General features: G+C 38.4%; 1 protein-coding gene across 3 annotated transcripts in view; it reads left to right on the top strand.

Moving 5' to 3' along the window:
• The window catches only part of GABRP (gamma-aminobutyric acid type A receptor subunit pi), a 239,878-nt gene that overhangs the window by 291 nt on the left and 214,309 nt on the right, over nucleotides 1-25,278 (top strand). For all 3 annotated transcript variants that reach the window (XM_075601663.1, XM_075601666.1, XM_075601664.1), the window contains exons 2-6: nucleotides 3,042-3,136; nucleotides 7,344-7,411; nucleotides 10,136-10,353; nucleotides 14,069-14,151; nucleotides 16,239-16,376. In XM_075601663.1, the coding sequence (XP_075457778.1) occupies nucleotides 3,042-3,136; nucleotides 7,344-7,411; nucleotides 10,136-10,353; nucleotides 14,069-14,151; nucleotides 16,239-16,376 (602 nt within the window). The remainder of the gene's footprint in view (nucleotides 1-3,041; nucleotides 3,137-7,343; nucleotides 7,412-10,135; nucleotides 10,354-14,068; nucleotides 14,152-16,238; nucleotides 16,377-25,278) is intronic.

The following is a 25,278-nucleotide window of genomic DNA, read 5'->3' as shown; positions in this document are numbered from 1 at the left end:
ACAGATATATATTTAAATTAGACTTGCAATTTTCTCTAATTGTAATATTTTAGATGATACTATATATGTGTTTTGAGTCATCAAGAATCAGAATATTTAAGCTATAATTGTTTAACATTTTTGCTTTAACATGCCAAGAATTTCAGCATATCAGGAATTTTACATATTTACTTATCCCAATTACTACGTACGATGCAGATCTAAAATATACTCCCTCATATAACTAACATATATGATGTGGATTTTTAAACAAACAAAAATTAAGGCAATTACAACTTTGCTTCTACAGTATTGTTTCTTTACTTTTATGCTTAAAGCTTAACCAAATACAAGAAGCTTACTCAACACTTTCTTTCCAATTGATGCAAATCATTAACCAAATAAGTTTATCACTTCTGACCTGCAAGACAAGTAACTTGATACATTGCTTTATAACATATGCAGCATTTTATTTATGTTACTCCTAACGTTACGCAAATTTAAAACCGGATCAAATAGGGCAAGACTAACAAATACTGTATATTGACTGTAAGATATGAATGATCACATTTAAATCCTATAATACCACTATACATACTATAGACTACCTAAATATTTGAAGCTAAGATTAAGTTGATTACAGAAACAGTATTGGCTCAAGCTTAATATACAGTATATTGTATTGTACATTAACATGTTTTCATCACGATGCATAGGGGGTTATTATTTAAATTTTGATAGAGCCAATTGGGGCACTATTGCAAATAAACTACCATTGATTTCAATACAATGTAAAACATGTCAATACCAAAATAATCCAAAAATGTATATACAGGTGCACCGAAGAGTATTCTAAAACTTGCCTTAAACTTGCCTTGGAAAATCTGGGGCTATCACCAGCAAGATCCAGGTACATGCTGGGTACATGCTGCAACATTTCAGTGACATTTCTGTAGAGACTAATGGCCCATCGGATTAACAAAGCAGGGGTCCCTGGCAGTCCCATTCAGTTTGAATTGGACTGCCAGGGACCCCCGCTGTTAATCCGATGGGCCATTAGTCTGTCTGCAGAAATGTCACTGAAATGTTGCAGCATGTACCCAGCATGTACCCAGCATGTACCCAGCATGTACCCAGCATGTACCCAGCATGTACCCAGCATGTACCTGAGTCTTATTGGTGATTGCCCCAGATTTGTTTTAGAATACTCGTCGGCACTACAGTACAGGTGCGCCGACGAGTATTCTAAAACTTTCCTTAAACTTGCCTTGGAAAATCTGGGGCTATCACCAACAAGATCCAGGTACATGCTGGGTACATGCTGCAAACATTTCAGTGACATTTCTGCAGAGACTAATGGCCCATCGGATTAACAAAGCAGGGGTCCCTGGCAGTCCCATTCAGTTTGAATGGGACTGCCAGGAACCCCCACTGTTAATCCGATGGGCCATTAGTCTGTCTGCAGAAATTTCACTGAAATGTTGCAGCATGTTCCCAGCATGTACCCAGGTCTTGTTGGTGATTGCCCCAGATTTGTTTTAGAATACTCGTCGGCACTACAGTATGTATGTCTTTATTTAAATCGTGCCATTAATGTACATAGCGCTTCACAGTAGTAATACACGTGACAATCATATAAATAAAAAATAAAACAAATAACAGATCATGGGAATAAGTGCTTCAGACATAAAAGTAACATTTCAGAGGAGCAGTCCCTGCTCCGAAGTTCTTACAATCTAATTGGTAGATAGGAAGAACGTACAGAGACAGTAGGAGGGCATTCTGGTAAGTGCGTCTGCAGGGGGCCAAGCTTTATGTATCATGTGTATAGTATTAGGCATGGTGCTGCTCATATGCTTCTTTAAGCAAGTGTGTCTTAAGATGGGTCTTAAACGTGGATAGAGAGGTATTGAAGGGAAGGGCATTCCAGAGGTGTGGGGCAGTCAGTGAGAAAGGTTTAAGGCAGGAGAGGGCTTTAGATACAAAGGGGGTAGAGAGAAGACATTCTTGAGCAGAATGCAAGAGTCGGGATGGTGCATAACGAAAAATTAGGGCTGAGGTGTAAGGAGGGGCAGAAGAGTGTAAAGCTTTAAAAGTGAGGAGGAGAATTGAGTGCGGGATTTGATAGGAAGCCAGGAGAATTATTTCAGCAGGGGAGACGCTTAGACAGATATAGGAAACAGTAGAGTGATTCTGGCAGCAGCGTTTAGGATAGATTGTAGGGGAGACAGGTGAGTGGAAGGAAGGCCGGACAGCAGGAGGTTATATTAATAAAGACGGGAGAGAATGAGGGCCTGAGTCAGAGTTTTAGCAGTCGAGCAACAGAGAAAAGGGCATATACTTGTAATATTGCAGAGGAAAAAGCGACAGGTTTAAGATACTTTTGAATATGAGAGGAGAATGTGAGAGAGGAGTCAAGTGTGACCCCTAGGCAGCGTGCTTGGGCTACTGGGTGAATGATAGTACTTCCAACAGTAATGTGGAAGGAGGAAATAGGGCCAGGTTTGGGAGGAAATATGATGAGCTCTGTTTTTGCCATGTTAATTTTAAGTCGATGGAGGGCCATCCAGGATGATATGGCAGAAAGACATTCAGAAACTTTGGTCTGTACAGCAGGTGTAAGGTTAGGGGTTGAAAGGTAAATTTGTGTGCCGTCAGCATAGAGGTGATATTTATACCCAAGAGATGTGATTGGGTCACCAAGAGAAAGTGTGTACAGAGAAAAGAGAAGAGGTCCCAGGACAGAGCCCTGGAGTACCCCACAGAGAGATCGATAGAGGAGGAGTAGGTGTTAGCAGAAGAGACACTGAAAGTATGATGGGAGAGGTAAGAGGAGATCCAGGATAGAGCTTTGTTACGAATACCAAGAGTATGGAGAATTTGAAGGTGAAGAGGGTGGTCCACAGTGTCAAATACTACTCATTGGTCATAGTTCTTTGTCTGTTTATTATAGTGAATCAGACACCTGCTATTTTTCTGATAAATGTTTAATTGTAATAATTCTGCATTTTTGTATGGAAGGTTGAGTCTGATGCTATTTTCGTTCCATTTTATTTCCCTAGCCACATGTCCAGACAGGAAGAAGATGACAAAGTTGTGCTCCCTGGATTCCATCTTACAAAATCCTACAACAAATATCTACGTCCAAAGTTAAATGGTATGGATGGGCAATGACATTTATATTTTTCCTTCTAACCACATTTGAGACATTTACTGTAACAAAAAATATATGTTCATCTATATGTGTGCGAGAGAGAGATAAAAGTTACACATACTGTTCAACAGAAAATGATGATAAGCACCATTATATACATCTAAATGATGTTCAATATAATATAAATGTATACAAAATGTTATACTGTTAAAAAAGATCTTACATAATTATTACATTTATGAAGTGAGAGGATAGCAGAGGTTGAATCTGGGGGAAAAAAGGAAAAATCAATTGTATGACTTTTCATATTAAAAAGTACACTGTTTTGTGCCCTTCAGATGTCAATATTTAGTTACATGGAAAGTTAAAAAAGTGGTATTTGTTCATTTGGTCTGGCATACAGAATAAGAAATCAGTATAATTGTAGTTTATTTTTGTTCAGCTTTTGGATTCGTTGTATTAAACAGAAATGTACTGTAAATGAAACTAAAACAATAGTTTCATAAAATAAATGATGAGCATTTACATGTACATTTGTTGAATGAGCTAGATCTGTATTGGTGTTAGCTAGAGGCAGTGTTGACGTACAACTTTTTATTTGACGTACAACTGCAATATTATTATTTTTTTGTATATGCCTCAATACACCAATGTGTTTTGTGTTGATTTTTGAAACAAAAATATTTGTTTAAAGTGTTATTAATTTTCATTTAATCTTACTGATTTGCAGCATTAAAGCTGCAACTGCAACCAGAAGGCTATATGTGTTTAACTAATATAATTTAATGCCTGAGCATTCAAACCTCTTTTAAAAAAAAAAAAAAAAAAGGTTTTCTAGTGTTAAAAAACATAAACTTAATCTCTGACTTCTGAGGTCACCATGGCAACCTTTATAGTGCTAATGGAATCTAGGTAGAGCGTCATTTTAACATCAAACTCTTATATTTCCTGAACAAAGCATCAGGTTTTTTAAATATAAACTGTTTTGAAAAGGGCGAGAAGAAATTAAAAAAAAAAAAAAAAATGGTGGCCAGCACAGCTGCTTCTTTAACAGACTCATAAAGTTTCCCTTATGTACAATAGTACTTTTCAAAGTGTTATTTTATTGCAGAATCACTAACTCTTACATATTTGGGTACTTGCAAGTGACATCTATTGTATTTTAGTCAACTCATAATTTCTCCACTTTCTTTGAGGACGTAAATAAATATTATAGCTTTATTATTGGACCGATAACTCCCTTTCTTGGCACAAATTGAAATAACACAAATTTAGGCTTCAAATAGTAAATACATTTTTCAACGTCAATACTGTTTTTATTTTCCTTAAATAAACAATGCAGTAAAAGATTGCAAACAATCTTTGGTGTGTGTATTTGTACAAAGCAAAAAAGACAAGCACAAAATATTCACCAATAGTGAAAGAAATATTTTGGTGTTAACCAGTGATGATAATAAACATTCTTGCAGTGTTTACCAGTGATAAAAATAGGTACTGCACCGACACACTTTATTCGAGCAAATACCCGGTATGTACCTGGCAGATACCTGGAATGCGCCGCTCCTCACCTCTGACAAGCCCCGTTGCGTTTGCCTTCCCAGCCTGGGTTCATGCCTGGCTGACGGGCGGCTGATCTGTTAAATGATAATGATTAGGATTTAATAGGCTGCAATGCTTCGCGTGTCTACCAGATGGCATAAATTCATGAATTGTAATGCAGTATATATATATATACTGTGCAGTATTGCAGCCAGCGGGAATAAAATGCTTCAATCCCTGCTTGGAAAATACCTCAATGCACTCGGGCAGAAAACAGTCACAAACCTCAATACACCCGGGTATACCCGAATTCGTGGGACTAGCCGAGCTCGAATAAAGTGTGTCGCCAGTGTACTGGTGTGCTAATAAATAAGGTCCACAATGGGACAGGTGAATGATTAAATACTAACTAAATTGAAAAAAAGGAAAATTCAACTTAGTATACAAACAACCTTGGAAAAGATACAACTCTTTTAAAGGATGTTTCCCCATATCCACAATATAGAACAGCAACATATCCAAAGTGCAAACCTGACTCAAGGTACATATGAAAGACAGAAAAATAGACAACAACGGTGCAACAAAGCTAAATACAGTACATGTCATGAGATGATTCAGAACTCTATAAATTTCTCACTCAGGTGGTGTGAGATAAATCAGTTGTTTTTCCAACACATTTGGACTTCAATTGGGTCTGTGAGGTATGCTGTGATGAATATTAGGCTCCTGTTATACATATGCAGGAAAGAGAAACAGAGAACATACAGTAGAGCAAATATAGCTTTATGTGGTTAAAAAAAACTGGTACCCCAGTGGATATACATTCACATGCTCCCAGAAAAACAAGGCATTGTGACCACTCTGGGTCTGAAGGTAACGCTCCCACAGGCTCCAGCTCTCTGATCCTCCCGTCTGCTTGCGATTACATCATAGAGGGAAGTTGGGCAAGTCGCACACGCACACTGATGCAGACGGAAAAGAGAAACAGACACCTCGCAGTAGCATGGTCCACCTTCCAATCCACCCTATGCGTTTTACTCAAGGTCTGAGCTTCCTCAGGGGTTCATGATCTCACCAAGATCGGAGATGTACTTTATAGTGTTCATAATGAGGTCACAGAGCAATATACAATTAAAACAACAATTTAAACAAGGTGAGCTAATTAAACAATACACGTTTGTCCAACAGGATTACGTATCGGCATACATTTCTAAAAGAGACAAACAGGTGTTAATCACAAATAAATAGCAAGTATGACTCTTATATTGCCATAGAAACCTTGGAGGGGAAATGTATTTCGGGGAAGTGTATTGATAAGTGTGTTCCACTTTAACTTACATATGATAATAGTAATTTCTATAAAGGAGTCAATATGTTCTATCCATATCAGTACCATAGGTTCTGCAAATATGGAGAGCAAAAATAAATTGGTAAACTATGGTAATGAAATTCGAGAACTGTATAAAATATATAAAACAAAATATAAAAATGTATACAAAAAGGAAATATAGCTAAATAAAATATAAATACTTAAAAAATATATAAAAATTGTTCAATTATCTACACCAGTCAACAGAGTGACTGACAAGAGAATAATATTATATTAAACAATATAATAAAATGTAGCATACAATCTCAATATAATGTTGTATTCAGAGTGCATACAACAGTATTTTTCTTCCCCTATAAATAAATCCCTGTCATAACCCTAGCAGAAATTGGTCAATACAGATGAGCCACAATCCTGCGATTGGTCCTACACGTAGCATATACGCTGTGATTGGTTGGCACCCATTCTCCATTTCCTATAGGAGTCAGAAACCTTTGCATTCCCTGTTTGGAGTGAGTATAGCTCTGTTGGTGAAAATATGTTGTGTCTGCTGGCTCCAGCCAGGATAAACACCCATTTATTTGATCTCTGTGTCCTGTCTGAGGCTTGATCCCGTGAAAGAGTCCTGGTCTCCTGTGACAGACAATACTCAATAGGACAAACAAATATAAAAGAGGCTTATTTCATTCTGAGTAGAAGAAATCTTTTGAAACTTCTGCTGATAAAATAATTACAAACGTATATTACTGGAAATGCTACACTGGCGACACACTTTATTCGAGCTCGGCTAGTCCCACGAATTCGGGTATACCCGGGTGTATTGAGGTTTGTGACTGTTTTCTGCCCGAGTATATTGGGTTATTTTCTAGGCAGGGATTGAAGCATTTTATTCCCGCTGGCTGCAATACTGCACAGTATTTATATATATACTGCATTACAATTCATGAATTTATGCCATCTGGTAGACACGCGAAGCATTGCAGCCTATTAAATCCTAATCATTATAATTTAACAAATCAGCCGCCCATCAGCCAGGCATGAACCCAGGCTGGGAAGGCAAACGCAACGGGGCTTGTCAGAGGTGAGGAGCGGCGCATTCCAGGTATCTGCCAGGTACATACCGGGTATTTGCTCGAATAAAGTGTGTCGGTGCAGTACCAGCTAATTCAATTCAAAAGGCTAAAGCAAAAGCAGTTTATGTTGTTGCGCATTACTGTACGTAAAATACAATTCAAATTTATTTTTATAATTCACAACAAAAAGTACACATTTGAGTTTAAATAATATTTGTATTTTCATAGCAAAGTACTCTTTATTTACTGTACTGTATGTATTCTTTAGAAAAACCAGTTGATGTAGCAGTGACCCTTGAAGTTGCAAGCATTGATGCTGTTTCAGAGGAAAACATGGTAAGCAATTAATTTAGACTAGTAATAATTTCATGTATTTGTTTCTAATATAGGAAACTTGAATAGCAAGTTGAATACATTTGATGTAGCCTTCTAAGATAAGGTTAAATCACTTTAAGAATTGAGTGAATACGCAGTACAGTATGTATTAATGGATGCAAATGCAGTTTATTTCTGAGAAGCATTTTCATGTACAGTAGATCCTGAAGTGGTTTGTTGATAAAAAAACTGATGAGTACATAGCAAATTCTTAAAATACTATTTTAAGTATATATATATATAGAATTATACATAGAAAACCATGTAACCTGGAACATTCATTTACATAAAATATTATTTTCTAGTGAAGAGATTACTGTAAAGTCATGTTAACCGTAACCTGTTCAAGACTAGGGAGGTTACTGCACCGACACACTTATTCGAGCAAATACCCAGTATGTACCTGGCAGATACCTGGAATGCGCCGCTCCTCACCTCTGACAAGCCCCGTTGTGTTTGCCTTCCCAGCCTGGGTTCATGCCTGGCTGACGGGCGGCTGATCTGTTAAATGATAATGATTAGGATTTAATAGGCTGCAATGCTTCGCGTGTCTACCAGATGGCATAAATTCATGAATTGTAATGCAGTATATATATATATATATACTGTGCAGTATTGCAGCCAGCGGGAATAAAATGCTTCAATCCCTGTCTTGAAAATACCTCAATGCACTCGGGCAGAAAACAGTCACAAACCTCAATACACCCGGGTATACCCGAATTCGTGGAACTAGCCGAGCTCGAATAAAGTGTGTCGCCAGTGTATGTGGTGAATGTTTCCAATGAAAAACAAACTTAACAAAGCATTTTAGACTTATTTTGAACATTTATCATTTATTTTTTAAAGTATTTAAAGTATTGTAACCAGAAGTTAAAGGTGGGTTTTATTGCTATTGCATCTATCAAACTTTTAACATGATTCAAATATACTTTTGCTTTTTTAAATGAGATAGCTTTAACCTATTAAAATAACACTGTCATTAGTTAAACATTTACATACAGTATTTTATACTGTACCTTTAACACCTCATATGTATAACTTATTATAAGAGTAGTGCAATGGTTTACACCATCTAAGACCATCTAAATGGCATGCTCGTGTCTTGGTGGATATTGCTTTCTAAGCAGTTAATATAGTAATTCTTATTTACACTGATTTTTAACTATTTTCTACAGCCATTTCATATGCTTAGGTGTCCTATGCCTATTTTAATTATCATCTTCATAGCTTGCTAAATAGCTTGCTTGATGTAGGCAGGGCAGCTGACAGCTTTCCATAGGCCTGGACAAGAGTCTCCTCCAGGACCCCTGGTTGTGGAATAGGGGCTGGGGTGGTGTCCATTTCCCTCACGGTCAATGGACTTGTGAGTCATCCCTCTCTCTTTCTCATTCTTACTCTTTCCTCTCTCTTTCATTCCCCCCTCCTTCTCACTCTCTTTGTAATTCCCTCCTTCACTCTCTCACTGTCCCAACCTTTCTCACTCTCTCACTGTACCTTTCCCTCTCACTCTCCCTCACTCCCTCTCCCTCTCTCTAACTGTTACTCCCTCTCTTACTCTCCTTCACTCACTTTCTCCCTCATTCACTCACTATCTCACCCATTCTTTCCTCCCTCGCTTTCTTATTAAATCTCCCACCTCTCTCAGTCCCCCTCCTCACCTCTTTCTCCTTCTTAACCCCTTTATCCCCTCCCTCCTCTCTCTCCCCCTCTCCTTCCTCCCCTCTCTCTTCGTCTCCCACCCTCTCTCTGCTGCCCCCTATCTCTGTCTCTCACTTTGCCTCCTTCCCCTACCTGTATTGCAGCGGTGCAGGGACTGTCCAGGTCCTACCTGATGCTAAAGGGGGGCCCACCCAGGTGACCAAAAAACATTAGCCCACTTTCAAGGCCAGGCTTAATTTAGGAGTTCGGATAATCTATATGGGTCCCCTTACACAGTGCTGCCAGCGACAGATTGCTCTACACTTCCCCACCTCCCCCCCCCCCCCCAATTGGCAGCCCTGGATGCAGGTCTCACTTTATTACAAGCTAAGTATGTTGCTAAATGTATTTATTTGTAAAAATGTTTTACCAGGAAGTAATACATTGAGAGTTACCTGTGAATTTATACTACTGCTTTAAAAAAAAAAGCCAACATAGATTGTGTATGGTATGTCCTTTTACAATAATCTCTATATTAAGCAAGTTTCTCAGAATATCTTAATGTTTACTGTCAAATATAATTGGGAAAACTGCTGACAAAATGTAGTGTTATTGAGATTCACTTCAAAATATTTTTTTTATAGAATTAGTGACTCTTAGTAAAAACTTTGGACATTTACTAAAGACTTTGGACATTATTTGTACAAAGCAGGGCCAACCATAACCTTGAAGCTTGCACTAAATATGGAGCAAAGTCTTCATGTTATTCCTTCTTTACATGTAGAAACCAGGTAGCTACTGTACTATACGGTACTTGACTGAACTAGATTTTGCATAGGCTAATAGACAATTTTATATGCATACTTTGTATCATTCACAGGGTTTGTGGTAGAAATTATTTCTCCATCTCACCGATACTAGACTTTGTGTTACTCACTTAAGTAAGATAATCGATAACATGTATTTGGTATTTAGAAGCTTGAATGGTGCTTAAATGTATCAACACTATTAGGCAGTTTAAACAAGTTATTCACCTTGATTTAACAGGATTATACAGCTACAATACTTTTGCGTCAGCGGTGGATAGATGAGCGCCTGGTGTTTGATGGAAATAAAAGCATAACTTTGGATGCCCGACTAGTAGAATTGATCTGGGTCCCAGACACATATGTTGTTGACTCCAAGAAGTCTTTCTTACATGATGTGACAACAGAAAACCGTCTTGTTAGGCTATTCTCCAATGGCACTGTACTGTATGCTCTCAGGTACTGTTTACATTTATGGCTATTTAATCTGAAAGGTACAGTAGGAAAACTGTAAGAACATTTCAGAACTCATTTCATAATCTATTGGTATCTGATAAAATTTTAACTACTCATGGTTATCATTGTTTTTCATGTTTACTCAAACCACAATAATTTGGATTATTTGTGCACATACTTCATGGGTAATGCCCTAAGGATAATTGTAAAGGTAGAATAGGATTTTAGTAACAGTTTCAGATTATTAATACACCCAGGGGGCTATGCACAAAGCTGTGATACATTCTTTTAAGTGAGATACATGCCTTTATAGCGTGATACTGCCTGCTGTGAGATTCACAAAGCAGTGATAACAGTGCAATATGGTGCTATAATGGCTTTTATCCCACTTAAAAGCACTTATCACTGCTTTGTGAATCTCACAGCAGGCAATATCACGCTATAATGGCTTTTTATCTCATTTAAAAGCACGTATCACTACTTAGTAAAAACAAATACAGACCAGCGCCCAAACAGTGAATGAAATGTCCAATGAGTCCAAACTATAGTCCAATAAATGATGAATCGGGCTTCACTCATGGATCCGTGATATGTGGAAAGAATGACAAAAAAATGATCATAGTGTATACTGTAAACACATTACAAGAAAACATAAAACATATAACAAAACTAACTCACAACATAAAACATGTAACACAGAAACTGATAATTAAAACTAATTTATTAATACAAGGATGCCTGTTGCAGCGGGTCATCAGGGGTTAAAACCAGAAACCTACTTACAACAGGACCTGAATTTGCAAGCATGAGAACACCAGGCAGTATTGAGTTCCTCTGGGCAAAGAAAAATCCTCTGCAGACACCTACACAAGGGGGGGAGTAGTCGTCCACTCCTCCTGTTGGCCACACGAAACCCAGCAGATGCCCAGCAGATGCAGCACTACACAGGGAACATGCCTACACGTGTGCTTGTGAGGGGATCCACTGTGTGACGCACTTCCGGTACTTCCAACGCGCCGTGACTTCTGACCCTACGCGTAAGGAAGTGACGTCGTCGGAAGTGAGGAAGTGACGCATGGGCGACTACTCCCCCCCCTCCTTGAGCAGGTGTCTGCAGAGGATTTTTCTTCGCCCAGAGGAACTCAATACTGCCTGGTGTTCTCATGCTTGCAAATTCCGTTCCTGTTGTAAGTAGGTTTCTGGTTTTAACCCCTGATGACCCGCTGCAACAGGCATCCTTGTATTAATAAATTAGTTTTAATTATCAGCTTCTGTGTTACATGTTTGATGTTGTGAGTTAGTTTTGTTATATGTTTTATGTTTTCTTGTAATGTGTTTACAGTATACTGTTCACTATGATTATTTTTTTGTCATTCTTTCCACATAGCACGGATCCATGAATGAAGCCTGATTCATCATTTATTGGACTATACTTTGGACTCATTGGACATTTCATTCACTGTTTGGGCGCTGGTCTGTATTTGTTTTTGTTGTGCTCTTTCTGGTGCTGGTTCTACCAGTCCATACCTGGCTGCCCTTTCCTTGTTTTTTTCCCCTGTTCTTATTGGTATTATTATTTTGGGGATTAGCGCTGTTAAGCACATTTCTTTTTGTTATCACTGCTTAGTGCATAACCCCCAAAGTGTCTGTCCCTCAATCACTTTCAAAGGCAGACCTTAAATCTTGAAAGATCTCTCACTTGTTAAACTACTAGAGTGGCCTTGCAGTATTCTCCTCTGAAACTACTTTAGCATGTGAGGGCTGAAACTCAGAGTTCAAACCTTCTGCTAAATAAATATATGAATTTATTAAACTGTTAACATGTTTCTTTTTTTAGAGGGGGCTATGTTTCCCTTCTTAAGTCCAAATTCATTAATCTCCCATGAAAAAGTATAGTTAGATATAACAGCCATTGGTGAAAACAGTATGAAAGTAAGCTTTAATCATAAGAATACAGCACCATTTTCACTAAACTCCGGTAAAGTTAACGCTTGGAAATAATGTTACGATGTTTACGTCATACCTAACATTACCCCCATCCAGAGCACGAAAAGGGTCTGGAGAGGAGTATGAATACCAAAAAAAGATAAAAGTTCATCAAACAAACTTTTATCAACTTTTTCAAAATATTAACCACTTTGTTGCCCATAGTGGCCAGTGTGCCCGGGTTGCCCATAACTAGCTGACCAATTTGGTTAGTAAAGGGTAAAATTTTGCTATAAATTTGTTTCTATAACTTTATAATCTATTCTTGGTATTCTCTCCCCTCAAAACCCTTTTTCAGGGTCTGAATGGAAATAACCTCAAGACTTTAGTAACGTCATGTTATTTGAAGATAATGATGTATTGTTATCCTGAAATAATGTGATGTTAAGTATATTCTAATGAGCTCAAGTTTGGCTATTGCTTTCGATATAATTATTGTCCTGTCTCCAGCCTGTGTTTTTCTGCTCTTCTGTTGCTCAGAACCTTTGCTCTAGTTTCTCCTCTATACATATTTTTACTAATCTTTGCTACAGCTGTCCATCAGCCTATTGCCTCAGCAACTACTCTTTCCCCCTCCCCTGGGGTCTTGTTTTGTATCTCTTCCTCTTTCTACATAGTGCTTTCTGTTATTTGTATCCCTCTTGGTCAATATAGCAGAATGGACTGTCAGCTCTGATGGATCTGTGTTTTATCACCCCTGTATTCTACTGTAGGTATAGCATTGTTTTTTCTACGGACTTCTTATTTTGTGCATTTTTGAAAAATTTCCCTTAATTTCTGTGTGTTTGTTCTTGTAAATACACATAATGGCACTTACCTTGATGCTGCCCGAGCAGTCTGCTCCTGCAGTGCTGCCCTCCTCCTTCCTTGCCATGGCAATGTGTCGCCATAGGACATTACAGCGCCATTTGGTGCCATAACACTGAAGGAGGAGTGGGGTACACAGGAGAAGGTAAGAACTTTACAGAGGCTCCACGCTCTCCCCAGCAATCAGTCGGCAAAAGAGCAGGCCACTATATATGGGGAAAATAAGGAAATGTGCCGCCCAAAAATGTAGCTGCCCTAGGCCTATCAGGCCTAATAGGAAATCAGCCACTGAATCAAAGATTCAGAGAAGATAGCATCATTGCATTAAAGAGGGGATTAGTTTAGCTGCCTGTCAAATTTTACTGAGTCCAAGGAAATCCCAGGACAGAACAATTATCTTACTGTACCTTAGGAAGAAATATAATAATATTATGACTACAATTTTCAAGGAAAAATTACTGGTCTATTATGTGAGGGAGAGCTAGGACAATATTCTACATGCACTGTCTTTATTGTACTCCTTTAAAACTAAGATCCTCTGAGATTTAACGTTGCTTTTTAATTCTTTGTTTTAATTTCACACTTTTGAATATTTTCTCCTTGAAAGGAGAGAGGGAGGCATGACACGTTTTATAGTAATGCAAAAAGCGTATACTGTTGGACAGTTTTATATGTCACTACATTATTGAAACCAATTAATATTCTTGACCTGGGTGAACAAATAAAAAACTGTTCTTCACAAATGTGGGACTTTCGCAAACTGCGCATTTACAATTCAGCTTTATAATACATCAGTTAATATGGGTTCACAAATATTGGATTTAAGAATTTCAAAGCAAGACTGAATCATAATAATGTATCTCATTTATACATTTTTGTACAATGTGTTTTATAGTTACTATATATGTTATTGCTTATTTAATAGAATTACAACTACAGTGGCATGTAATATGGATTTGTCAAAATATCCCATGGACAAACAAACATGTAAACTACAACTGGAGAGCTGTAAGTATAATATTCCATGAATAAATCAGTGAAAAAACAGAAAGTGAATCCCTGCGCTTCTCCCATTGGGCAAACAATAAATGGGTAAATAAATATACATTGTGAAACCTAAGTCTGTAAAACAAAGGAGACTTCTGGTTGCATCTTATGCTCAAATAATGACAAGCCTGCTAACCAAGGTCAAGGTCAAGGTAAGCCTCAATAGCAGGTTCCTATGCTAAATGCATACAAATGTTTGTCAATTCTGTGAAATATACCCTGAAGGGGTTAATAAACTAAGCATATGCTTATGTGACTTAGTGCAGTTAAAAACTGGTATATACCAGTAAAGATACTTACTGTACATGTAGGCAAGTCTTAAGACACTCACTACTTGTGAAGTGGGAAGTAAATTTACAGGGACCTTACTGGGAGATTATATACCTTGAAGGGAGGGACTATAAACCCCCCACATACTGCTCAATAAGCAGTTACAGTACAGGTGGATTGGCTAAATACATAAAAACATGAATAAATCAGTAAATAAGTAAATCAACCAGTTTAAACATTGTGTTCTGGAACACTTTACAGCATTGTGCAGTCTCTCTTACCAGTATAAATTGTACAGGAATCTACTCAACTATTAGTAGAGTTTCTTTAATAATTAAATAGATAATAATTAGCTTTGCAAATTTACACTGGAGAGCCTATGTTTGAAAAGAACAATGACAGCTACAGTACTATGTAAAATGCATCCACTGTATATTACTTTGGACTGGTACAGACTCAGACTAGCACATAAATACATTAATCATGGAGAGAATACCTCTGTGATTTCAAAGTTATGGTGAAAGGGCTGTGTTATAAAGCAGTATTTAGAATACCATAATTGAACTGTTTCATGATAGTTTGTACAAAAAAAAATCTAAAATCCATACTTCTTCAAGATGGAAAACTGATAAGTAATTGCACAATGATGTGTGTGATGTTAAAAATGGGTAAAGGGAAAGACAATTTTGGACCAACATTTGTTTGTAACATGTTTACATGGTTTAGACTATATAATCAGCCACACTGACCAAGTCTCCTACAATTCCCAGGAAGCTCTTGATAATTTGGACCATTTTCTGTCCTCTCTAGACGCTTACATATTCTCCTGTAGATGGCTATGATGCATCCTGTATAATTATGGAGTGTAAAATTAAATGTACCTGCTGGAATCCATTGAATGCATTTTCCTGCTAATCATGCATCACAGGATCAATCAAATGGGTCTAGTTTCTTCCTCATCTTCTCATATAATTCAGTCTGTCGAGTTCATTGAGCACTAGTTTTGTTGTCAGCATCATATAGTTGGTGCTAGAGTTAAGTAAGAATTAACTTGGGTCTTACAAAACAAATATAGATGCAGCCACCAGTATCCGATCACTTGCCTGGGTAATAACTAAGGCATCTCACAGTAAATATCTCAACATGCCTCATCATTTCTGTGAGATTCCTAATGGCCCACCGGATTAACACAGCAGGGGTCCCTGCTATCCCATTCAGTTTGAATGTGACTGCAGGGACCCCCCGCTGTGGTAATCCGATGGGCCATTAGGAATCTCACAGAAATGTTGAGGAATGTTGAGGCATTTACAGTGAGATTGCCCCAGATTCTCCAAGGCTAGTGATCTAATACTAATGGCTGCATCTGTATTTCAAAGTTAAAGGATCTTTCCTGCTTTCTGCATTGTATAACTAATGGCAATAACATACTTAAAGAGTTAAATCTTTGTAATGATCTTCTTCATTCATAAATAAGTGACATTTAAAGTTGTCAATTGAGCAATTCCTTCCCTGCTAAAGTACCCCACAATATGTTTTATCTTCCCTTTCTCTTGCTTTGTTCTTTGATTATGATCATGCCTTCATTAGGAGAAATTTGGAGGAAACAGCATATGTATAATCATTTTGGAGTTCGTACTGAAAAGAAGAACATACTTAATGAATTTAGTTTGATGCCCAGTTCAGATAAAATTGTTTCCACAACAACAGGTACTGTAGTAGTATCTTAGAGCAATGTTATCATTTTATACAGTAATGTACAGTCATACATTTCTTTCTAGGGGGTTATACTATAGAAGATCTCACATTTACCTGGATGAGGGGAGATGATTCAATACGTGGCATGGATACATTACAACTTTTTCAGTACACAGTTGAACGGTACTACACAAAAGCCGCCATAGGATATTATGAAACAGGTAATACTATTCATAATGCTTATAAAACTTAGATTTTTAACCTTCCATAAAGTAAATAGGCTGCTCTTTTTATGTACTTTTCAGGATAAATTAACAATTACCATCATGATTGATCATGATGATCATACATAATGAGTTTGTTCATCATCCTTGTTGAGCTATAATTTTGCTGTTTGTCTGTTCTATTGAGTTAAAGAATTCAGTGGTTTAGGATCCTTAGAATTAATAGATTTTAAATGTATTAAAATTCCTGGGTTTTTAAAATCCAATTGCCTTCTCTAAATCAGTGTTCTTAAATTAATTCTCCAACGGCCTTGATTACAAAAAAATGGCCAGAAGTACAAGGTAATTATATACTTAAAAATGTCCATACTTCAATATATTATAAGCCATATTATTATCATCACCTTAGCTATTTTATGATTTTTTTGTGTGAAAATTTGCACTTAGCTGCCTGAGCAACTATAATGAATTTAGTCCAGGCGGGCAGATTGAGGACCACTCCAGGGCCTTCGAGGCAGCATTTGGTTCATGGACTGCAAATTGAAGATCCCAGATATAGAGGGAAATGTGTTACAAAGTGTTTCTCAAACTTCTCCTTGGTCACCCCTGCCAGACCATGTTTCAAGGCTAATCACAAATTCACATGTAAGTTAGGTGGAAACGTGAACTTGGTAATATATTACTTATTCCCAAAATCTGATTTACTTGGGTTCCTTGAAGAAAGAATTTGGAAACAATTGCTACATTGAAACACGGAGCAATGGATTGCAACCCCTCCTGAGGTTAAATACATTTGAATAAAAACATGAAGAAAAGGTAAGGGTGAATAATAACTAAATACAAAGTTATCATAATAAATTTGGTACAAATTAAAATAAATAGAATTGTAATCATTATAAAAATTTTGTTATAATTACTTCTATGTTGTTAGTACATACCACATAAAAGTATAATAATATGACTTTATAGCCAAATTTATTAGTGCAGCCCTCTTTCTATATGACTAGGCGGGTCTACGGGTGCTATCTTTACCTGCTGGCTCATAGAGATCTGAGCCTCCGATACTGGGAGCCTGGGGCAACAATATAAGAACTGGCAGCACCTCCACTTGCCCAGGATCCCCAATATACAGTATGAGATTCCCCTGAACAAGAACAACAATAACAGCTCGCAAATATACGTAAACCTTTACTATATATATATATAGAGAGAGAGAGCATATACACACATATGAATGTCCTTAAATGTATAGCGCTTATACACACTTATGAATGACTTTAAATGTATACAAGTGGCCCCTGCCACACGTCACTGTGCAGTAGTGTCCCTCTCCCACCACCGTGTATACCCCACACCGTGTCCAACATAACAGACCAGTCCCTTGGTCACTTAACCTCTGAGTGTCCCCAAGGAACCCACCCCCAAGGCGGGATCAGCGCCTGCAGGTACCAGTATGTTGGTGCACTTTTGAAAATATCTGCCAGGCGCTCCAGCACCCGGTTGCTGACACTTCAAAAAGGATCCACTGATCCAGTGCAGTCTCTCACGATGAGGTTTCCACCTCAGGGGAGTGTCTCTCACGAGTCTTGACTCTGCAGCATAGCCTGGTCCCAAACTACAAGTGACAGGATCCTCAGTGAAGTAATGTGTCCCTCAATGCTACTAACACTAATCAGGTAAGGTCCCTATTTAAGGGCTGTTCCCTGCAGCAACACAGTATAATCGGGTAAACAGAGTTTGCCCACCAGGTGCGTCTGAAACAGCATAGTGGCTGATGCACACATATACTCAATTTCACGAGGTAAGTCACGGCAAGGTATCATAAGTATATATATATGTGGTCTCTCTCAGCAACTGGCTCAGCTCTGAGCACCAATCGTGTTGCGTTCGGTATGACTCACGGTTCTGTAGAAAGTGATGCCGTGTCTCAATCCTCCGAATGTTCAAAGTTGCACCGCCATCCCTCCCGCAACTGCACCGTCGCGTAGGGCGGTCACATGACTGGCGGTGATGTCATCAAGGAAGGCAGCAACCACCCGGCGTGCTATCCAGCAGGAAAATGAAGAAAGCTCCTCCAACAGGAGGACGGAATGGAGCACAGCCATGAAGCAGGCAAGGGTAACGGTGGTGGTGACTAAAAAAAACTTTATTTAGACAAAAGTGTACGGCTGATGGATCCTCTGACGCGTTTCAGCCCTCAGGCCTTTGTCAAAGAGTGAACCATCAGTCATGGGAGGAACATAGATATAGGCAATGTAAACACGAATACCTGCACAAGATGCCCATTAGCAAATGAGCATCAGGTGAGGCGGGTAACATACCTAATGGCTATATAACAAACAAGTTAAAATCAGAACCAGATAAATAAAACACCTGCAGCAACACAAACTGAGGATGACTCAGGGCACTAACTGGGGCCTAGGGGGAATACTGATGAAAAAAATAGAGATTGCTTCCGAGGTTCACAGCACCTTCACTCAGCCAGTTGTATTAATATAAAAAAGTTTATTAGTAACCAGCAATGTACAACAGCATGAACACTCTTACGCGTTTCGTCCAAGCCAGGACTTTTTGAAAAAGTCCTGGCTTGGACGAAACGCGTAAGAGTGTTCATGCTGTTGTACATTGCTGGTTACTAATAAACTTTTTTATATTCATACAACTGGCTGAGTGAAGGTGCTGTGAACCTCGGAAGCAATCTCTATTTTTTTCATCTGTGACGTCATATCCGGTTGGGGCACGCAGACGCCAGCAAGCAGAATCCCAGCACACAGAGCCTCCAGGATCAAGCTTGCAGCCGCAAACAGGAATGGCTTTCAAGGGACCTCCAGGATCAAGCTTGCAGCCGCAAACAGGAACGGCTTTCAAGGGACCTCCATGCGATACACAGGGGAGACAGATGAGGATATATTGGTAGCCAGGCCGTGATTTACTTGGGGGCGCCCCCTTGGGAGGTGTCCCCTTGTACCTCTAACCAGTTTTCCAGTACCCCACTCCCCTTGTTAGTATCGGAGATACCCATATATTGCCTTATTACCTGCATCACCTATATACCGGCGTCAAACCTTCTTTCCTAAACACACTCCATAGTGCCTGGTAGTGGCCTCGATAATTGGGGTTACCCTGTTTTTTCAATAGGGGGAATACTGGCCTATGCAGTGGGTCACTGACCTCTCGACCCGCGCACCTCCTCTCCCTTTGCTCTCCCAGCCCCAACTGTCATCAACTGCCTGTTTTCTCCAGCGCGCGAAATGTATCAGAATCAGAGAGCAGAGAGTTCTGACAACACCATTGGTTGCTGTGATCACCTGATATCCCAACTCCCTGAGGCTCATGGGACTTGTAGTCCCACACAGAGCCTTCCCTGGTAATGGCCGCCGCTAGGGATGCTCCTATCTAAAATGGCCGGCTCCCCTGATCACTGTGCATGCGCAACTCTATAATGGCCGCCGCAACTCCCAATTGCTAATGCGCATGCGCGCACATTTCCAAAATGGCGGCCCCCGCTAATCGAGAGTGCCGCAAGTTCCCGGTGACCGGCACTATCAATATATATAATGAACGATCTGAAGGTGGCCATACTCAAAGGTAATCTTAGAACACCGAAAGAGACGGTTGCATTAATACAAATTTATGCAACTGTCCGGGACACTTAGCGGTGGCCTAAACCGAGACAGCTTCATGAGTCACTACCCTGACACGAGAGAACTCTCTTTCCATGAGTGCTAAAGGCCATGTGTATACATACTGCGCTATATGAATGCACACACAGCTGTCTCTTACACATACATATGTACAATTACAATTACAATTCTATCCCTATATAAGAATAGGGACCACATAGTATCTACACCCTCTTGCATTTCTACACCTACCCACACAAATTGGTAAACACTCCCACACACACCTTTTGTAAAGCACTGTATGTATATGTGTGTATATATATATATACCATATATATACCATATATATATGTATATATGTATGTACACACAGCTGTCTCTTACACATCCTAATACTCCTTGTTTTTCCATCCCTATACACCAATAGGGACCACAAAGTATCCACACACACTTTTAGTTGTGCTACAATCTCTCACATTTCCACACCCACCCACACCATTTATATTTATTCCCACTCCACACACACCTTTTGTAAAGCACTGTATATACTGTGGGCTCTCCATTCATTTATATTCACACTGATACACACACACACTCTTACATCACTTGCTTTCAGAAACCTTTTGACACCTCCAGCCATAAAACACATCCACACCGGGGGAAGGACAAGCACAGATAACATTCCAATAGACACTGTTGTTAAGTATACCTTTTGCTTGCTTCATTCATTGTAACATCGCCGGAAGAAGAGATCAGTGTATCTCGAAAGCTCGCACAAATAAAAGCATTTCGTTAGCCACAGAACGGTATCATCTATTTATTTTTTGATTATATATATATATACTGTATATATATACTGTATATATATATATATACTGTATATATACTGTGTATATATATTCTGTATATATACTGTGTGTGTGTGTGTGTGTGTGTGTGTGTGTGTGTGTGTGTGTGTGTGTGTGTGTGTGTGTGTGTGTGTGTGTGTGTGTGTGTGTGTGTGTGTGTGTATATATATATATATATATATATATATATATATATGCAGAAAAATATTTTACCAGATGGGGATCCAGGAAATGTATTCAAGACAAATACATAGGCACTGCATCCTACTTTGGATTTCCCTGACTGTGTGCTGTCTCGTTTTTCCTGGATCCCCATCTGGTAAAATATTTTTCTGTGTATGTGCATATATGGGATAAGCATCAGTGAATAATCTGGTTTCAGTGTGCCAACTGCTCTTTATATATATATATATATATATATATATATATATATATATATATATATATATATATATATATATATATATATATATATATATATATATATATATATATATATATATATATATATATATATATATATATACGATCACATTTTAAGTTATGGTGGGTGAAAAAGGCAACAAGAAACCTCCACCGTATTGCATATAGAAAATAAAAAGATCACTTGTGAGCACATTCACATGTCTTCGGCAGGTCTGCAACCCTGCCTTTCATCATTATCACCTAGCATACAGTGCTTCCACTGCAGCAGGGGATTCTGGGAAATGACATGCAAATGAGCACACCGTGTCACCTTTTGCCTGAAAAACCATTGTTACATGGAACCCATATAAGCTAATGCTCGCTGTTAACATATATATATATAGAAACTATAAAATACTAAGGGGCCTATGCAGAGAGCAGCGAATTTTAAAATTGGCGAATTTATTAAAAAGTAGCTTTTTTGGAGAGTTTTATTCTCCATATGCAGAAAAGTGCGAATTCTGCTATGTTTAACATGGATGCGTGTGGCGAGTTTAAATTGGCGAGATGCGCGCTTCAGAAACGTGTAAAAACAAATTCGCGCCTTTTTTTCCCTTTGCAATGGCCGCGAGCGGCAGCTTCTTGCCAATTTTTTCTGGCGAGGCAAAAAGGAGACAATCGCGCCATTTTATTGGCGCGAACAGCCGCTAGATGCCGTTCGCGCCTCTCTGCATTAGGATATTTTTAAAACTGGCGAGATTGAGGTTCTCGCCAGCCGCGAGGCGAGTTTTACAAATAGAAAAGAAAAATTGGCGCGTTTTTCGGAACTCGCCATTTTCTGCTGCTTTCTGCGCGATTTTCTCCAAAAAATGGCGAATTTCGAAATAGCGCTGCTCTCTGCATAGGCCCCTAAGTGCGCAAATTGATATAATTTAAACCAAAAAATAGTAACAGTTGCTGCCTGAAGTTAAGCTACACACAATAGCATATATATAGGGGGAAAGGGGAAACAACGGCGCAAAAGACTGTTAACTATACAATAAAAATTGAGCATAAAGGACTGAGGGTATAAATTAGATTGCTGGTTGTTCTGAAATGAAATGAAGAAAAAACAAAATATAGTGAAGTACGTTTAGTAAAAGAATATGCGCAAAAGTAGATCGCTACTTACAAAGTAGCAGATGTAAAAAGCATATAGGATATTATAATCCTCTCCGTCCTGCTGCCTGGAGTTATGATGTCCCTGTCCTCCACGTGGAACGCCGGAATCCACCGTGCTGGTTCTCCTCTGAACAACCAGCAATCTAATTTATACCCTCAGTCCTTTATGCTCAATTTTTATTGTATAGTTAACAGTCTTTTGCGCCGTTGTTTCCCCGTTCCCCCTATATATATATATACATACATACATACATACATACATACATACAGATATATATGTATATATTTGTCCGGTGTAGAATGTAAGTGCCTCAATCTTTAAAATAAAAGGGAACATCAAGAAGTATAAATATAACTACATAAATATATTAACAGTTAAAATGTAATCTCTAAGAGTGTAAAATATGGCTCCAAAAATAATTGTTCAAAATTCCATGTGAATATAAAAAAAAATGACAGTTTCATATATAATAATGCAAAAACACATAGTAAAAAGTAAAATTGTCAATAGAACCTGTCAGGTCTATATCAATATTAAAGGAGGTGATAGGCTTATAAAACTCAGAAAAAGAGAAACATACTGTACTGCATACTGTAGTTGAACTACAAACCATTTCACCTCATTAGGGGCTTATTCTATTATACCCATTGTATTAGGGGCTTATTCTATATCACTAAAAAAAATGTGTGCTACAGATGCAGCGGCCGTTATTCGAACACTTCACGCGTTGTATAACTTGGAATATCCATGTCATGGCACGTGATTTCTTCCAACCTTCCCGCCCATTCCCGTTTTAAGACGCGAGTGCAGAAAATTGCATTTTAGTGTTAAATAGCATTAAACACTGAAATTGACACAGTAGCACAGTAGCACAGTACTGTACACATTACAATTCATTCATTTCTGCCATGGATACGAAACAGAATCCATGAAATTCAAACAAAGCAACTGCGATAAACACGAGTGCCTGGGGTGATGGCCACGTTAATGCCGCATGGAATACAGCAGAGCACACGAAAACGGCTCCGTGATTTATTCGAATAACGTCCGCTGCATCTGTAGCTCAAGGTTGGTAAAAGATTGGTAAATTATTAAATAAGGTTTTCAATAAATCTGAAATCAATTGTCCAAAGTATTGTTGGGAACAAGAGCATTCTAAGATGTACATTAAATATATAAAATGTATTAGATTTAGATAAGTTTTTAATCATTATGATCCAAATACTTGTAAGTGGTAAACCTAGAGCGTTTACATTTAAAACATCCCATGGTTTTTTGAACGAAGGAAGTGTCTATTTGGTGTTTTTATCTTTCCTTAATTCACTAGGGGTAAGTAATTTTTTTAGGTTCACGTTTTTTTTTTAAAATTATAGGATTTGGGGGATTATTGAAGATTTGGCAATTATTCCCAAGAGTATCAGCCATTAAGCATTAAGATATGTCAGGTTTTTTTTTCAAAATTATTTTAATTCTAAATGTTTATTGTATTTGGTTATAAACCTTGCACCCCTGTCTTTATTATATTCTTTCTACAAACTCCATCTATCTAAATGTTCTACTTTCTCCAAGGTTTCTAAAACTAAATTTATATGATACTTTTTTTTCTTTAACTCTAACTGTGCCTCCAATGTAAAATCTAGATCTCTAGAACACGTTGTTTCAGGTGGTGTCTACCCTTTGCATCCAGGTATCCATTGCAGTCCACTGATTTTCTGTTTTTTTAGTGTGAATGAACTCATCCCTTACATTCAAATCTAAAAACCCAATTTCATTGAAGTTAATGTTGCAGCTACTGTAATAAACAAAGTTGTTGATTTGTTGTAAATAGTAAAATAAATAATATAAAATCTGTCCCTTTTCAAAATAATAATAATGTAATTGGCAAAACATTTCTATAAAACTATGGGGGATTTGCACTAAGCAGTGATAAGTGCTTTTAAATGAGATAAAAAGCCATTATAGCGTGATATTGCCTGATGTGAGATTCACAAAGCAGTGATAAGTCTTTTAAGTGAGATAAATGCCTTTATAGGGGGCTTTGCACTAAGCAGTGATAAGTCGTTTTAAAAGCGCAAAGTGCTCTTAGAACGTGAAGTTCCGCCGAGCGCTATTCACTAAGCCACCCAAACAGGCACTTTGCGCTCTAAAACTGACTTTTTCTTGAAATTTTTTCAAAGTCCAACTTTGCTCGTACGATCAGCTGTTTGCGCTGAATCCTGCCCTTCTGCGGGATTCACTAAGCAACGCAAACTGATCGTATGTGAAAGTTGCGCTGAATAAAGCTCACCAGCTAAAGGCAGGTGATAAAAAAGCAGGACTTACAGTAGAAAAAATTCTTTGTTTACCTTTTTGCACGCGCAACACCAATACAATAGGCCGGCGGGTGTCCCCGGTTGACCCCGCGGGGGTCCAGGTGTCCCCGGCTCACCAAGCGGGGGTCCCCGCGGGAGTCCCGGGGTACCCGCGGGCCTGAGGTAACAATGTTGCGCCTCCAAAAATAATAAACAATATTAATAACTAAATACACCCCCCTAACACATACAATACAGTAATGGGCAAAATTACTATTATCCACATATGAATAATAATGCATTTGCCCATTGTAAATACATATAACTTTCAATAAATACAATAAAAACATATTACACTTACCTTTTACAGGCACCCACGATGAAGGCCGTCTTCATCCTCATCTTCATCCTGCCCATGCCCCCTCCGATGCTGCAAAACAAACACAAGAATAAAAACATCCAATGTAATGTCCCCTAATCCCTTAATCACCATAGCGGGTATTAACCGCTACAGACATTAAGGGGTTAACCCACCCTCACCCAGCACTCGGGAGGCCTACATAACCTCCC

This window comes from Ascaphus truei, chromosome 5, assembly GCF_040206685.1.
Source record: "Ascaphus truei isolate aAscTru1 chromosome 5, aAscTru1.hap1, whole genome shotgun sequence".
Lineage (NCBI taxonomy): Eukaryota > Metazoa > Chordata > Amphibia > Anura > Ascaphidae > Ascaphus > Ascaphus truei.
The sequence above is the reverse complement of the archived record's forward strand: the minus strand, read 5'-3'. Positions and strand labels throughout refer to the sequence as shown.